The sequence below is a fragment of the Opisthocomus hoazin genome, chromosome 5, assembly GCF_030867145.1.
Source record: "Opisthocomus hoazin isolate bOpiHoa1 chromosome 5, bOpiHoa1.hap1, whole genome shotgun sequence".
In the NCBI taxonomy this organism is placed as follows: domain Eukaryota; kingdom Metazoa; phylum Chordata; class Aves; order Opisthocomiformes; family Opisthocomidae; genus Opisthocomus; species Opisthocomus hoazin.
In genome coordinates this window covers 78607638-78625443 of record NC_134418.1, presented here as the reverse complement: position 1 = coordinate 78625443, position 17806 = coordinate 78607638, and the positions used below count along the sequence as shown (strand labels likewise).

Sequence of the window (17806 nt, the reverse complement as noted above, 5' to 3'; positions counted from 1 at the left end):
GGAGTATGATAAAGGTATTGGACATGAGCTTTTTTGAAGGCAGATTTAACTGTGACCTCTTGCGAAGCAGATTTGTGCAAGTAAAGTCAGTGCTCTGTTCCTTAGCCTAAACCAACCTTGTTGCCTCTGTGTCCTTCCTCAGCTTCCCTCCCTGCCCTACCTCTAAAAAAAGATTATCTTAAGATTTCTGCAAAAAAATCTAGAGGCTTAACACAGAGAGTGTGGTTAGTGTAGTGTCAGGATGGAGGAGTTAGGGGTTAAATTTTGAGTAACTTTTGATTTATCATTTTTAGATAATGGTCCATGTCTTGGTGTTAGAAAACCAAACCAGCCGTATGAGTGGATCTCGTATAAAGAGGTAAGTAGTCTCTCTAACTTAGTGCTAGACCTGCTTTTGCTTGCTGAGACCATTGATACAGCATCCAGTAATGTGATATAACAAATCTTAATTATTTATAGATGCTTTAAAGTAGTAGCAGAATATTGCAGAAAAGGTTCTAATTCCTATTGAGTATCTTAAAGAAACAGCCTCAAATATGTGCAAGGGGGAGAAGAGTATCTCCTGCACTTGGTTTGTTAAGGGTTTTATTTCAGAATTTTTTTGGGCTTATCTTGGCAGCTTTTAGCATCTCATTGCTGAATTGTTTAGAACTTGGACACTGCTTCTGAAGGGCTGCAGCTCTGAAGTAGTACTCGGGGACTCAGATTGCTGCTACTTTAGCTGCTCGCTTCAGAGAGGCTCATTTTACACTAGGAAAAGTCCTGTCTCCAGATGTTACTTGTGCTTCTTGACAACTTGTCTCCATAGTGCTGAAAGGTGGTTGTATAGGGTGTTAACAGAGATGCTTCTAACTAGTAGGATTCTCCTTCATGATTGCTAAAACTTATCTTTATGCAAATCTTTAGCAGCTGTGCACTTTTAGCTCATTCCTAATTTAATCAGTTATTGGCTTCAAATTTGCATAAGCCTTGCCTATTGTATACTGTTGAGGTCATTAAACACCTTTTGTATGTAGCAGACCTCGGTTTCTCCAAGGTGATTTTGCTGGGCTCTTGTTAGGTGCAACCTCTCTTTAATAAAGCTTTTCTGTTTGAGTCATGTGACTAACATGGATTCAGGTCATGTGCTATATGGAAAGAATTTGGAAAATTGCCTTCCCAAGCTGTTTCTAGGACTAGCTAGGTTTTGCCTCCTTATTCTCCCACTTTTTGGAGGCAGAAATGCTATTTGCATAGACACTGAATGGAGCAGAAGGATGGCATATGTAGTGCTTGTGACTGAGCAACAATATAATGCTGAATCATTCCAGAGTCACTTATGGGATTTCATACAGATAAAACAAAACAGCCTTTTCTGTGTATGTGAACTTACCATTTAAACTTACACTTAACATTTTTGAGTCCAACTGGATTAAACATCTCTTCTGCTGCATGTGAGTGCAAGTGTAGTATGTACAATCAATGCAGTGTAATGGCACTGCAATGTTTAGGTTATCAAAGTTGCAGAGGACATCCAAAACAACCTAGAAAACCTCTGCCTCTTCCATACCAGTTAATGGCCACTTTTTTGTAAGACTTAAGGTAAAATAATGTCAAAGGGTACACACTGATGAGCTTGCTCTCAATTTTTGTTTTCTCTCCCTTCCCCCCCCCCCCCCTCCCCCTCCAGGCTTCAGACAGAGCAGAGTGTGTGGGCTCTGCATTACTCCACCGGGGCTTCAAACCATCTCACGTTCAAAATATAGGAATCTTTTCACAAAACAGACCTGAGGTAATTTAACTATCAGTGTGTATATTGGTGGTCTAGCTGTTACTGAAGCATCCCACTCTTACATCTGTTGCTTTTTGGCAGTGTACTGAGCTACCCTGCTAAGAGTCCATTTGGTGTTGGGAAAAGGCCACCCACAAGCCATAGGCATGTCATCTTTAGCTAAGAACCAAAACTGAGAATTGACACAACTGTTAGTGTCTTCTATTGTTTTTTTTGCTCCCAGAGCTGAACGCAGAACGCTGGAGAGCAGGAAGAGAACTGGGTAATCCAGAAGAACGTAACTCATTCTCTTATCTTTTCAGTTTATAGAGGAGGGCTGTTTAATGGTAAGCTGATGGGGTACTTAGTGAATGCAATCATCATTTGCTTTGTCTCAAAGTGACATTGGAGTACAAGGTAATTGAAAGTGGTTGGAGGTCATAAGGAGGTGTTTACACCCTTCAAAGAAACACTTAAGGATTAAATATTTGGACAAATAGAAGATGGCTAAAGGTGATAGTTCTGTCTCTGCCAGAGGCCCTGGGGACAAAGATCCTAGGAGGCAGAATTGCTGAAGAAGGCAAAAATTGAAAATTAATTGTAGTTTAATAAAGGGGCAGAAAGACTAAAGAAAGTGACATAATTAAAGAAGATCACCTGACAAAGCAAAATGATGTTACAAACCTGAGACAGCTATAGGGGTGTTTAGACTGATTAGCTAGTGTCTATCCATTTTAACCCAGAAGTGGTTCTAGATCGCTGTTTCTAAAAATATGAAATATTCAGTAAATATTTATTCTCTAGACTTGTTTACTGAATCTGTTTAATAGGACTGAATTTCTGTCTAACCTGTGTTTATGTGCTTAGTAGCTTAAGATGGTACTTGCTGCATTAAGCTAGTGCAGTCCAAACCTGTATTAAGACAGGAGACTAGTTCTTGAGTTTTGTCAAAAATATGCTATCCCTTTTGATTAAACACTCCCAGCTGGAGGCCATTATCTAGAGCTATCCACAGTGTTGACAGGGTTAGAACTTGTATCGGTATCTCGGTCGTGCTGGACAACAGCTTGGTGTTGGATCTCTTCTGATTTCAGTTTGTCACTGAGCCCCTGCTGTCATTAAAATGAGCTGTGTGACAAGTGACCTTGACCCCCTTCCTCCTCTCCAGCCCACACCACAAAGAAAATCCCTCTAACTCTAGCCTTGTACAGATGAAGAAGAAAACCTAACGTTTTTTCCAGGCTCTTAAATCTGCAGTAGTGAGCTGTTTGGATTTTCCTGCTGGAATTCTGGTTCTGACAGCTACAGTTCTATTTCCATAATAAAAAAGGCTGGGATAGCTCCAACTAGGAAGCTGTTAAATGACATGGTGTTACAGACTCTTTAGTTCAGTCTCCTGTGCTTATAACACTGTGAACTGGAAGTCAAAAAGAGACCCAGATGTTATTGTTGTGCCAGTTTGAGCTGTTTCTCTATAGACCTTTGGGTGCAAAGTCTTTGACTGCTGGGTCAGTGAGTTTTCTGAAGGAGGGCACGATAGCGTGGTCTGCTCTTGGATCACGGAGACAAAATGTGCTTGAGTTGCATTTCTCCAGCAGGCTTTGAGTTGGGCCAGGAAAGTGCTGGAAAGGCTTGTTTAAACCAGCAATTTTCAGTCTGGGTTTTTCCCTGCTGAAAACTGTTGCATGGATGTTGGGACATCCCCAACATAATCGCTGATCCAGACAGGAGAATATGTGAAGTTTTTTGTGTGAAATGATTCACATTTGTCAGTTCAGGGAACAACTGCTGGGGAAATCCCCTAACGGGGAAAACCCTAGCATGTTACTTGCTTAAATGTTCACTAAAAGAAATAAACTTGGATTTGCAAATAAAAGTTTTACTTTCTCTTTTGAGTTACCGGAAAACAGATGATCTCTTCTGCAAGCGAGGAAGTTGTGTTTTGGATTGAGAAAACAGGACAGTGTAATATACAGTGTCCCTTAACAGAAGATCAGAGCCATGTCAGAAGACAAATTGAAACTTTCAGACTGCTCTCTGTATTCAGCACTAGTTGCTTGGGCTTTGAGATAGAACTCAAGTGTTAAGGTTTGATATCTGCATTTAAATACTCTTAACTTTAGAAGCTAAAATGGAAGAAAAATGTCTGTGTAGTCCAGAAAATAGAGGCTGGTGGTGGTACTGAGAATGATGGTGTGCAGGAGTTTGTTGGAGGCTTCAACAGGGAGCTTTGGTCGCTGTGCAGCTTCGGAAGCCTACTGTAGTAGACGACCACTCTATTGAAATACCTCCTAAACTTCAGGCTGCTGAACAGCAATGCAGCTACCTTCTTGTTACACATACAGGTGGATGCTATCCAGGAAGAAATATTCAGTGGACCCTTTCATGGCTGGTATAGGTGTGCCTGCTCAGAGTTGTCAGTATGTCTAATGTGTGCATGGAAGTCTAGTTATCTGTTAGCTGGCCTCGTACTAGTTTTATAAGAAGCCTTTTTGGATGAGAGGTGTACAACTTGCCTGCTGTGTAAATGCTTTCAGAAAAATTCCATGTTTAAGGCTGTCTCAACTATTAGAGAACTTGCTGTAGGAAACTTGCTCATAATAAACAGTTTGTAAAATGAAGATTCAGCAACCTTGTGACACAGCCTCTATGTTAGATATTATACGGAATAACCAGCAGAATGATGTTTAAACCTGTCATCATAGAGGGGTGAGGTAACTGGCTAGTGTCCTGCAAAAACACTGGCAAGTGTGAAAAAGTTTGGGGGTGGAGAAGGGAAACAAGCACCCTTGGTAATGCAATCCTGGTTGAATTGTAAGTTCTGGTAACTTTTAAGATGCATGTTGTTTTTTGTTACTGGAACTGACTAAAGGTACCATGTCTGAGAATTTTTGTCACTCTTCTTTAACTGGAAAAACTGAAATATTCCCGTTACACCGGCCTCCCCATGTGTCTGGAGGCTCCCATTTCAGGAGTTGCACACTACCCTGTGTTTTGGTGTAGCTAGTTGTTTACAAACTATACCCAATAGCTACTATCCAGAAAGAGTTGCATGACTATTTTACCTCAGTGGTACTTTGGATGAAATCAGGCTTGCTGTAAAGCACTGTCAGCTTGCATCACACACAAGGCTGCAGTATCCATTATGGTTTTTGAGTACTGCGCTTGTTAGCAGGCAAATCATTATTGCAGCTTGGAGGGATGTAATTGCATTTTATAGATGTGTTCAGATTAAATTCCTTTAAAGGGAAAATGCTGAAAAGCTTTCTGGGGCTGGCTTTCCACAGGACTTCTAGTTTAACTGCATATAGAGCATGTCTGGCCATCAAATGAGATGCAGATAATGTAGAGGTAAGAATATTTAGTGTGTGCCAAGGCATGAGCAAGTCCTTTGCTGATTCCTATACTGTGGTAATTTAGAATAGTGAAGGCTTTGACTACCTTGATAACCTAAAAGTAAGGAAAAAATAACTGTACTCTTACTCAAAGTCTCTTTCTGTTAATAGATAAACTAGGGAGACAGTTACTGTTAACTGTTTTTCAAAAGTACTTAAAATTATTCTTAGGGGTGAAGTTGAACCTTGTTCGATTGGGTTATTTCCCATAGCTCCTTATTGTTTCTTTTTTCTTTCCTCCTTCCACAGATAAATTTGTAGTAGGTCTTCAAAGTAAACAAGTGATACGAATTGCCACTTATATTTTAGAACGACTTGTCCAAATGAGCTCTGTCCTATTAATTTCCTTGTTAGAATCCAAAAGTGAGTCTTTCTTGGAGGTCTGTTATGATCAGCAAACACATGGTGACTTGCATCTCTTCTTTTTGTGCAGTGGGTTATCATCGAACAGGCATGCTACGCGTTCTCCATGGTGGTGGTGCCGCTCTATGACACGCTGGGAGCTGAAGCAATTACCTACATCTTGAACAAAGGTAGGACACTTTCAGTAGTTCAGCAACTGAAGCAGAGCTGACTGAGGGCAGAATGGTAGCCTTCTTCAGAAGAACCTTCCATTACCACATGCTGAAGTATGTATGGATCCAGTCTAAACTCAACTTGTCATTTTGATAATGCCCTTTTCTTTCACCAGCTGACTTGTCATTGGTTTTCTGTGACAAACCTGACAAGGCCAGACTTCTGCTAACCACCGTGGAAAAGGGGGAGGCTCCAATACTCAACACCATTGTTATCATGGAGCCTTTTAGCATGGATCTTGTGGAATGTGGCAAAAAATGTGGCGTGGAAGTCTTCAGCATGAGAGAAATAGAGGTAAGCACACTTAACCTACTTTACTGCTTTCATACCATTTACTTGTGGAGGAAGAATACAGCATCTGTTGAACAGATTTGAGGACTGTGAACAAAATGTTGTGGATTAGTTTCAAAATACTTAACTATCTCTTGGATTGAAGTTTACACAAAAAATAAATAGAAGAAAAACAACTTGCTGATAGTATTGCACAGTGCTCAAAATGTAAAGTGTGTATATGCTAAGATGATGGAACAAGAACTTGTTAACACAGTCCAGACCCAACAGCAGATCTGAGTGTGAAGGCTTGTCCATGTGAAGCAGCAATAGGATAATTATATACTATGACTAATACTTCAGAAACACCTGTTTAAAAAAGAGCCTGGGTGGGTTGTGGTCTTGAGGGGTAAAATGGCATCTTCCCCTGCACACTGACTCCACAAAGTGTTTCTGGGGAGGAGGAAAATGGCAGTGAACTGTTCCAGGGTAAGCTTATGGCTTAGGGGAATGAGACTTCCAGGATATTGAAACAGAAACCGTTTTGCTTAGCTACCAAATGTTCAAGTTTTGGTTTTGCTTGTAGCTGTTTTGTCTGCATAGACATCTTACGCAAGTTTATTTCATAACCTTACTCATTATTTGGAGAACTCTGTCCCAGGATCAAATTGCATGAAGTACATCTTTACTGTGAGATTATGAAACCGGGTTTAGCCTGGTTCCAAGTAGAGTTCTGGAAGGCTTGGCTCACTAGGACCGGAGTATCTCCAAATAAGTCTGCTTGTCTTGTGCAGGTGTTGGTAACTGCTGTGAAATGCTTCTTTCCACTGAACTTGTGTTCACAACAGTCTTAACTGCTGTGTTAACGGGGCCACCTTCTGGTAAAGATATAAAAATGCCAGCATGTCTTTGAAAAGATTAACAGTAGCATTGCTAACAAGCCTTCACAGCGCTGCCAGATTGAAATGAGGCTAAAAGTATTGTGCAGAGTAAGCGATTTACACAGAGCTATAGCTCACTGGCAAAAGGGTTGGGTTAAGCTTGGAAAAAGATTGGCCAAGCTGCAAGTTGATATGCTAAAATGAGCTTCTTTCCTTGACTTGAACTCCAGTTTTTGGCAGAAGATGGTGCTTTCCACTGGATCTTCTAGCTATGGAAAAACAAAACCGGGGGTGAATGTTACCTTTAAGTTAGAAGTTAAGATGCATAAGAAGTGACTTCAGTAGTACTTTGTAGCTCTTACTTAACAACACCACATCATGTTTGGATTAATGCAGCGATAGGTGCTCCGAGAGCCTCTTGTTTAAATCTTAGAAGTTAGGCGAATGTAAATATTTCTAATAGCGTTTCAGTGATCAGGAGTAAGTTTTGTCACCTTTTTAGAGGTAGAGGCCTTTAGTGTCTCCCAAAAGGCAACTATGAACTACTCGGGAGCATAGGTTAGAACAGAACGACTGTTTCTGGCATGAAGTACTAGTTTTCTGGATTTCTGTCTTGAGCCTAGTGCTCAGCTCTGCCTTACGGGTTATGTGACCAGCTCCTCTGTGTATCTCCTGGATGCCATAAGCTTGGTTTCTGATGCCTGGTGATCTGTATGTTTGCTGTGGTTACTTAGAGCTGAGTAGCTGTGAATAAGTGTTCTTCAGCAGGAAGAGATGTTGCAGTTCTGTTCTAGGAGATCAAAAGAAGTGAATGGAGCTGTATATTCAGTAAATACCAGACTTTAAACAGGCTGGAGCGAAGTATTGAGCTTCTGGTGGTATTAGAAATGCAGATGCTATTTTGAGCAGACAGCTACGTTGTCACAGTGGCAAATTTTTGTGTAATGGCACTGTTTCAAAACTTACAGGTGTGGGAATGTTAACTGTGTTTCCTGGCATTCCTTTTTTTCTTAAACCTCTTTGGGGACTCCAGGAGGTACATTATGCGAAAGGAAGTCTAGGGCTAGTAAAGGAATGCGTAGTTCTGTTGTTGTGTACTTGGAATGTAAAGGCAACGTTGAAGTTTTGATGTGTCTGCCCTCAAAGGGTGCTTCCAAAGCTATGCTTAACAAAAGGTCCATTTTAATTTGCATAAATTCTTAAGCTAGTATTATTTCTAGTCTTAAATAGGAATGATGGTAATAAGTCTTGATTTGAAACTTTAAAGCTCATAGATATTGAACATCAGCTTACTGAGGTGAATCTTGTCTCATCTATTCAGTGGTTGTCAGTGACACGTCTTCTGCGTGAGGTATAGGATTGATTTCCTGCTGTCACTTGGCATAACACTGCTTAACCTTGAGCCTCTCTAGTGAGTGACTTCTGGTTTACTAGCTGGAAAAAGAACTTATGAGTTTTAGATCAGTTATCACTTTTGTATTTGTAGAACATGGTAGTTATTCTATGTATCTTTAAAACATCCTTTGTTACCATTTCGTAAGTTAAAATGCCCTGACAGACAGTCTAACTAATGGAATATGGTGTTTGGTAATGTTTGTCTGGTAAATTTAAAGCAATGAAGGTTACGTGCTCATGTCTAAACTGTCTCTTTCCACTTTCTCTCCTTTCTGTAGGAGCTGGGAAGAACGCACAGGCAAAAACCTATAGTAAGTATGAAATTAGCTCGAGTTACTTAATCTGAAACTGGATAGCATTCTGTAGATCAAACTAGCAAATCTCCCTATCTCCTGTAGCTCAAAAGTAACCCTAGTATTTCAATGTTTTGCCCAAGAAAATCTTTTTCCTTGCTATCTTAACCATACTAATACTTTCTTAACTCTCATAGCCTCCAAAGCCAGAAGACCTAGCAGTCATCTGTTTCACCAGTGGAACGACAGGTACACCTCGTTACATTATGCAGAACTTATTATCCTGTATGTGCAAAATTAGTTCAGAAGCGCTCCTACTTTTTTCAAGACTCTTCCCCGCTGCTGCATCTTTTTGGCAAGTGGTAGCTGGGGAAGTTCTATGTTGAGGCTCCCTTTGACTGCCTGCCCCCTTTGATCAATACAGAGTTGCAGTCTTGGAGGGTGGAAGTGTTACGTTTTTGGGCTTGGAAATAAGTACTGAACCTGTATTTCCATTATAATAAGGAATCTGCACCAGACTTCAGACTTTTTTTTTATACTGTATTAGCAAAACTTATTCCTTAGCTCTGCAACCTTGCAGTAAGACGAAAAAAGACTAGTATCTAGATGTCATGTGCTTGACACTGGGGAGTTAATATCCAGCACTGGCAGGGAGCAAAAGGGAAGAGTACAAAGACAAGCTACATTTTTAAAGCAGATGTGAGAACAGAAATTAGGCTGGGTTTGATAGCTGCGTCATCACAGAAGTGTTGAGTTTTGAATGAGAAGCTTATCCAAGAAACAATGACAGTTTCTTAAGGATTTGCTCTCCTTATGAGATTTGAGGACTTCAACACAAACTTACTACTTAACTGTTACCAGTTATTCTTGAAGGTGTGTTAGCAAGTTCTCTGCCTTTCTTTGCTTGATATACAAAGGCATTAATACGGAAGAAGGGACTGATTGAAATGCTATTAGATTAGTTTTACCACTGCTTGGTAACTTAAGATCTAAAAATTTCACTGTCGTATCCTGATGTGCTTTTTCCGTAGGAAACCCCAAAGGAGCTATGATCACACATCGAAACTTAGTCAGCAACACTTCAGCTTTTGTGAAAACTACAGAGGTAAACCGCAAAGGTTAACGTTGTGGATTTGCGTGAAGGGGAGAATTTAATGAGTATAGCCAGATTTGAAATCTCCCTAACTTTGGGCTTAAGTTTTAGTAAGATCCAAGTGAAAATGTAACTTGACAGCACTCTGCCCGTGCTAGGCCAGAAGACAATGTTTATTGGTTTCTTCTGTCAGTGTCAAGAACCTGACAGACTTACAGTTTGGTCTGATCCAAGCAAAATCTTAAAGCTCCTGACATGGATCTACATTACGTTCTGCCATGGGTTTATAGTGGTTGTCATTAGTGCAAGCTCTGTATCGGAGGGTTTGTGTGGAGGCTAACCTTTTCCACTAAGGATGGGAGAAGCTATAGTGTATTTCAACCCTCCAGAAATTTAAAGCCCTTGCATAAATGAGCAAGAGGCATAATTCTGTATTTTTATTTGATACAGTGTTAACTTTGAGTCTACAGTAGACAAGTAAAGTTTGTCTGCAGGGTAGGTAAGAAGACAGTTCTAAGTTCTAACACATACTGATGTGATTAAAAATACAGTTGTACTTACTTCACCAAGTACTCTGCATATAGAATTGTTTTCTAAATTAAGCAACTGGCCTCACAGTTAGATCATGTAAGGTACTTTTGATAATCAACCTGATGGTAAATTGGATAAGCAAACTTTCTGATCTAAGATGAGAGTGTATTTTAAACTCTAATGTCATACTACTGTTACCTTTTTTGTTCCCCCTCTCTCTGAGTGTGTATAATGTAACTTTCTGTGGTTTCTCTCAGAACTTGTTTCTGTTCATAATCATGAATGATTAGTTGTAATAATCTGGTCACTGTACTCTACTTTCAGATTCTCATTTCTGCAATGTGTGTTTACTCATGCTAGAAGTCACTGCTGTAATTTGCTTAATGAAGCTGTATTGTCTTTCTTTAATTACAAACAAAACTGAAGCAAGGGCTACGCTCTAGAGTCTAGACGCTATATTTCATTGTTGTGTTTAATGTAGGCAAAGTAGAGAATCAGTGAGAATTAAATTTAATTTTACATTTTGTACACTTTCAGAAAACATATATGCCTTCTTCTGATGATGTTCTGATATCATTCCTGCCCTTGGCTCATATGTTTGAGAGAATCGTTGAGGTAACTGTCTGTCTGTTCTGCTGAACCACTGGGAAGCTGGCTTTTCATACAGAATGCATGTCTCGTGAATCCCAGTGATACACGCTGTTCCTTTTTGATTTTTGCACATGTGTATGAAAGCTTGGTGTAAGGTTCAGGAAAACAATATCCCATAAACAATATCTCGTGAGTGCTAAATTAGTTTTCATGCCAAAGTACAAACATTAACCTTAGAGCTAGAGTTAATAAGCAACTGACTTACTAGAATGAGGCAATCCCTTACACATGTACACTGCCTAGAAATTCCCTCTAATGTAATCAGGGCACTATGAAAAATCCATGCCATTCTTTAGTCTGCAGACTTTAAAAATTTATTTTATGATGTGGCATCCTGCTTGCTTACACAAAACTAAGTTTGTTAAGCTTACCATTTCTTCCAAGAAACTTCATTAAATAGAGAGGGATTTTGTTTCTTCTTCCAGGAGGTGAAAATGGCTTTTGATGCCATTTAATGGCAAACTTTGAAGTTCTCTTGGATAGCTTGCTTTACCATATAGCAAAACCTGAGGCTGCATTTTTGAGGATGAGGGGGGCTCAGGCTGTCTGAACGCTGTCAGTCTTAATGAGGACTTCTGAGCCCATAGTTAGGCGGTATGCATTATTGAAAGGATGCAATTTCCTCAAACTTCTCATATACAGTAAAGGCAAAGGTATTTAATTACTGTACTTATTGAAGTTGAATTAACACCTCTCCCTTAGGCAAGATTGCAAATACGTATGTTGAAGGTAGTCACATCTCAGTTCATGAAGGGAAATAAACAGCCTTGTGAAAAGACACATAGAGCCAAAAATTGTCCTGTGATTTCAGTTAGGAATCTGGAGCTTCCTACCAAAAGAGTGTCTCTATAAACACATAAAAATGTATATATGTATCTGTATATATGTATGTTATGAAGATTGAGAGTAGAGCTTAAGAGAGGTGTACAGGTGCTGTTAGGCTTTCAACACACTTTTTTTTTTTTCTTCTGCTAACCTGGATACTGGCTATGCTTCAGTGTATTGTACTGATGCCTGCCTTGTACCAGAAGGTACAAGCTCTGTAGGTAACAGCTCTGCTCTTGATCATGCAGTAGGAACTGGATGGGATCTTGTGTTCTGAAAGATAAAATGAGAAGGAAGGGTTTGGATCTCAGTATTCCTCCGCTGTTTGAGGTCTTTACAAAATAGGTGTTTACCTGTATATTTACATAAACGGACTAAGCAAGGACAGCTTTGGTAGAAAGGAGAAAATATTTGTTACTGTTTGGGGTAGATATGAACAGAGGCTTTGTAAGAAGCAGTCTTTAGAGTTTGCCCCTGCTGTAAAGTTCATGTTTGCTGATTTTTGGCTTCGTAAGGAAGTGAGAGGGTCAGTGAACTTGACAGGACAAATGTGTTCCCACATAGCAAAGTCAGTTGCTGTTCACTCCATCTAGACTCATGCTTTTGTAGCTTTTTAGCAGATGATGGCAAAGCACAGGTGAAGGGGGAAAAGTGACACTTTAGCATATATCATGCAGAAAAGATGAGAATGGGTGGCAGGGAATGAAGGAAGAGGTGTTACAGAGGAAGCAAATGAAATAAAAACTAGTAGGTATGGAGAAACAAGAAGAGTAGGGATGTTAGTAAAAAGAATAAATAAAACTCAAAATAGGAAGAAAAAGGGTGTATAGGTGCGTGGGGGGTGGAGCTTCTAGAGTCTGTAAATAGAGAATATGGAACACAACAGGATTAAGTTTGGCTTCCTTGGTGTAGGTCTGAAGTGATGCAAAAATGATCGGTGGCTGTGCTAGAATCTTCTAAAGAGCATCTTGATCACCTAACAAGAAATCTGCTTGCATCAGTCTTGTAAAACAGGAAGGAAAACCAGAGTGCAAGAGAATGAAAAGCAAGTTGTGTAAGGCAGAAATCCCTGCTGGACCAGTACATAGCATGTGCTGACTTAGTATATAGCAGGGAACAAAAAAAGCTCTAGTATTTTTAAATAAGTCTGATAAATACTTAAAATAAGATTGTGCTTTTCAGTCTCTTGCTACCTCTGAGCTGTTGGCATTGCCTTATTCGGCCAGCTGCCCCTTTTCACATAGGGGCGTTTGTGCTAGATCTCATTCTGTCAAAGTCCTTGGCCTGTGTACACCAGGTATGTCTTGCTGCTTGGTCTTTCCAGTCCATCTTATATTCTGAGAATGCTGCAGAACTTGTCCGGAAGCTGAGAGGATTTAAGGTGGATACTGCACTGTCAGCTCTGCTTGGGACTGTCATGTACATATAGCTGGAACACACTATACATGCTGTGTTTTCAGACTTTGTAATTCTTTTCTAATAGTGTGTGATTCTGTGCCACGGAGCTCGGATAGGATTCTTTCAAGGGGATATCCGACTACTTATGGATGACCTAAAAACACTGCAGCCAACTGTGTTTCCTGTAGTACCAAGACTGTTGAACAGAATGTTTGACAAGGTAAGTCTGCAGGTGTGAATCTAGACCCGTGCAGGGTTTGAAGAGACTTCATGAAGTCTGTGCTGACATGGCAGGAGAAAGTGTTGTGCTCTGGGATGTTAAATTGGCACACTAACAAATTGGTGTATCTCTTTTTAAAGAGCTGAAAGTGCAGGGAGTAGTAGTACTGGTTGTATTAAAACATTTCAGGCAGCAAATACTAATAGTCAAAAGCCTGACTAGGAGACTTAGTTCTCTCTAGCTTGATTAATGGCTTACTGTTTTGCTCTGAGCAAGTTATTTAAGTCCAGTCTACAACACGGACATGAGGCTTAGCATCTGCATGCCATGCTTTTAGCATCTGACTCATGGAGTGGAATTTGCAAACCAAGGTCAGGTGTTTGCATGGACACATACGCTGGCTGCTGTATAGGAAACTTGTGTTCTAGCAGGGAGAGCTGTAAGCCAGCCAGTCCGGAGCGCTGGGGAGAGGGTGTGTCAGCAGCCCCAGTCTCTCCTGTGCTTGCTGCTTGCCTGCTCAGGGCCATCGGAGATGGGAATGCAGAAGTAGATTCCTTCTTGAACTTAAGATCTTAAATCATCCTTTTGCATGTAGATGACCTGATTCTTCTTAGGGTACAGCCAGAGGAGTTGAAGGGTACAACAAGAAGTCCTGTAACTGCTAAAGAAATGACAGACCTGTCTATGATGTCTTAGCTAGGATGCTGCTATAATCATGAGACTAGAGGAACAGCAAGTGATGCTAGGTTCTTTTTGGTCTCGGGAACAAATACTACAACTCTGGTGCATTGGGTGGGAAGGAAATTCTAAGCCCTGCCTGTAGTGCTTGAAACTTAGCCCCTCATTCTGCTTACACATTCTGTACTGGAATTTGAAAAACAGAGCCAAAGCTTGGGACTCTCTCAGGATGTCATGTTGCTTGTTGGCTCTGGTGCCCTGAGGCTTTCACACTTCTGTGATACTGTTTCGAACTCACCTAGCCTTGCAGTAACCTAGCATGTGAGGTTAAGTGGGAAATTGGAGGGTGGCTAATTGTGGCTGATGCTGAAGAGCTGCGGGGTCTGTCTCTTCCCAAGCAAATACACTGATCTGTGGTCTGCTGGTGAGTCTGCTCTCACTTGCCGAGAGCAACCAGAAGGAGCCTTTGGAAAGTGATCTAAAAAGCAAGCTTGTATATGCAAGACACATATCTGGTATTTCTGAAGGGACCTGCATCACACAGTTGGAAGGGAGACAAGAATTAAGTGCTAATTTTGATGGACTTCTCTTCAATTGAGGTTAAGGCCAAAATCAAAATCCATAAGTATTTCTTAGCAAAATTAAGATGCTTACCAATAAAGGTTTAATTTATTTGTCTGTCACGGTTAAGAATCTCTATGCATGCTTCTGTAAGAAAGGGAATTGTGGACTGTGAGGCTTCTAACCACGGGTCATTTTTCTTAATAGATTTTTGGACAGGCAGATACTTCATTAAAGAGGTGGATGCTGGATTTTGCTTCCAAGAGGAAAGAAGCAGAACTCAGAAGTGGTATAGTTAGAAATAACAGTTTCTGGGATAAAGTCATCTTCCGCAAAATACAGGTATGCTTGAAAGCCTGAGTCTAAGAGTCTTTGTATGGTGGATATTGGAACTCTTATGTTTTGTGCTCATTATCTTGAACAGAGCACCAAATGTGTTTACTGTGTCACAGAACAGCAGCTTGACATGTGTTTTCAATATTGGAAGTGTGAAGCATCACTGTATCCTATCTACTTACTCGTTTATAGGCATCAGTTTGCAGTTACTGAATTTCATATGAGTAGTTACAAGTTGGTATGGTATTCGTCACTGATTAAAGACTGCCTGGCTACTCAGGATAAAAAACAAAACTGTCTTATTTCCCACTTGATTTTTCAGTTCCCTTTGTTCTCATAATATCAGCTAACTGCATTAGGGAGGTTTCTCTAAAACAGTCTGGTGCTTCTCTCTTACCACTTTGAAAGCAAACACTGTCCTTCTGAAGGAGGAATGCTAAATGTGACTCAGTGCCACCTCTAGCCTCTACTGTCTCCTTGCTGTTGGTCACTAGTAAGTCATGCCTGATGTTATATCTGGCACTCACTTGCTATGGCCCTAACCTTGGTTGTACAACGTGCCCCTATGGCTGCTTTATATAGCATTCAGGATGTATGAGAAGCTGATAGAAGGCAGTTAAAAATAGTCATTGCTGTAAGGCTGTGACTTAAGCTCTTTCAGACTTTTGGCCGAGTGTGCATTGCAGCGACACTACAGCATAGTTTGTGTAGATACTGTATGTTTGAGATGCTGTTTCTTCCAGCCATTAATGAGATTAAAAACACTGCAAGATAGCCAGCTTGCAATAGGAGACTAAACTTTAATCTCTGACATTTGAGTGGCACTGCAGGTGAACAGTGGCTGAGGGTGGGATGGAAAAGGACTCTGGAAACTTCTCTAAAATGCTTTTGGTGTCCACAGTATCTTGTGTCTGTTGTAGGCAAGTTTGGGAGGAAAAGTAAGGCTCATGATCACAGGAGCAGCACCTGTGTCTGCAAGCGTACTGACCTTCCTGAGAACAGCTCTTGGCTGTCAGGTGAGTTTCCTGGCCTAATCTGAAAACACACAGCTTTCAGTACCTCATTCCAGCTCGGATGTTAGAACACTTCTAGTAGTCTGATTACATGGTTAACTCTTCCTCGCATTCTTTTTGGGGTCTGCGCAAGTGTGTACTTCTTTCCAGGAAGTTTCTCTCTGTCCCCTGAGATTTCTATGTTCATCCAAAGCCTTTATTATAACTGAAGTAACCAGATGAGCTGTTTTAAAGGAAAGATTATGGGGGGCTGCTGTAAGCAGTAATTAATGTTCTTGGATTAAGTTTCTGGGACTTGCCTTGCTTACAGAAGTATTCATAACTACTGTAAAGAATCTAATCAACATGATGATATTGTAGTGTAGTTGCTTTGAAGATGAGACTAGGGAGAATGAGATTGCACATGCTGCATTTATCTTCAGAGCCTCTTCAAAGCATGTGCTTTTTGAGGTAAAATCTGAATAACAGCACAGGATGGAACTATATGCTGAAATAAATTTCAAGAATAGAAAACGTAAAGCCACTTTAAAATGTGAGGCTTCTGTGGGTTCTTGGCATTCTTCAGTAGTGTGCTGGTGTAGCAATGCGTTTGGCACAGAAAAGGGAAGCCTGTCTTCTATATGATAATAGAGCTGTGGTGGGTATTGTGGTTTAACCCCAGCCAGCAGCTAAGCACCACACAGCAGCTTGCTTGCTACTCCAAACCCCCGGTGGGATGGGGGAGAGAATCAGGAAAAAAAGGTAAAACTCATGGGTTGAGATAAAAACAATTAAATAGGACAGAAAAAAATGAAGGGAAAATTAATAATAATAATAAAAGAATATACAAACCCAGTGATGCACAATGCACTTGCTCACCACCCACTGACTGATACCTGGCCAGCTTTCCCCCTAGCTTATATGCTGAGCAAGATGTCATACGGTATGAAATATCCCTTTGGCCAGCTGGATCAGCTGGTCCTGGCTGTGTCCCCTCACAGCTTCTCTTCAAGAAGAAGCTGGGAGGGCAGGGGCAGCATGAGAAGCTGGTAAGTCCTGAGCTTAATACAAGCACTGCTTAGCAATGACTAAAATATCAGTGTTATCAACATTATTCTCATCCTAAATCCAAAACACAGCACGATACCAGCTTGTAGGAAGAAAAATTTAACTCTATCCCAGCCAAAACAAGGACAATGGGGTGTAGGGATTCCCTTCTGAGCATCTTGGACAAACCTGTGCTTAAGTGATGTGAATGAAGTCATTGCTAGTGCCACTGTTCTGTATTTCTTCCTCTTGCTCCCTCTGCTTTCTGTTTTGATCTAGACAGGTGTTGCATAATGTGAAATTGCGTGAAACTTTGAGTAAATATTGGAACTGAAGGTGGAATATTAGCACTTAAAATTGTGTATTGTCGTAACACTCTAATATAGCAATACTCCGTTTAGAAAATGCTGGGGATTTTGCTAAGCTCAATTTAAAAAAAAAAATAGCAAAAGAATCAAAATATTAACTTCATTTTAATGAAGAAACTGTATGTTGAAAAGTAAGAATTTTAAACAATGTTTTGGTTTCATGTCCTAGTTCTATGAAGGTTATGGACAGACTGAATGCACAGCTGGATGCTCACTGTCACTGCCTGGCGACTGGACAGCAGGTATGGTGGTTAATGGTCTGCCTGTTAAATTTCAGGATGCTATAGAGGTCCCTGATCACGTTATTTAGTCTTCAGTAGACATGTCGTGAAGGAAAAGTTTCTGGTTTTTGTCAAGTGAAGTAAAATTTTTGAAGAGATCCCTTGAAGTTTCTACCCCTAAATAGCTAGGCATGTTCAGTAATCCAAACTTTTAACTTGTAAGTTGAAGTGGTTTTGGGAGAGGGGTGGTCATAGCATCAACCCTTGTAATTTTTACAGAACAGGAGTCTGCTGTGTATAAACACAGTGCTGGAAACCTAAATGG

At 40.5% G+C, this 17806-nt stretch overlaps 1 protein-coding gene across 1 annotated transcript in view; it reads left to right on the top strand.

The window, feature by feature from the left end:
- The window catches only part of ACSL1 (acyl-CoA synthetase long chain family member 1), a 39188-nt gene that overhangs the window by 15960 nt on the left and 5422 nt on the right, over positions 1-17806 (top strand). The window contains exons 4-15 of the mRNA XM_075421844.1: positions 294-358; positions 1670-1771; positions 5579-5678; positions 5837-6015; positions 8546-8578; positions 8758-8809; positions 9592-9665; positions 10722-10799; positions 13144-13278; positions 14725-14859; positions 15774-15869; positions 17430-17502. Of these exons, the coding sequence (XP_075277959.1) occupies positions 294-358; positions 1670-1771; positions 5579-5678; positions 5837-6015; positions 8546-8578; positions 8758-8809; positions 9592-9665; positions 10722-10799; positions 13144-13278; positions 14725-14859; positions 15774-15869; positions 17430-17502 (1122 nt within the window). The remainder of the gene's footprint in view (positions 1-293; positions 359-1669; positions 1772-5578; positions 5679-5836; positions 6016-8545; positions 8579-8757; positions 8810-9591; positions 9666-10721; positions 10800-13143; positions 13279-14724; positions 14860-15773; positions 15870-17429; positions 17503-17806) is intronic.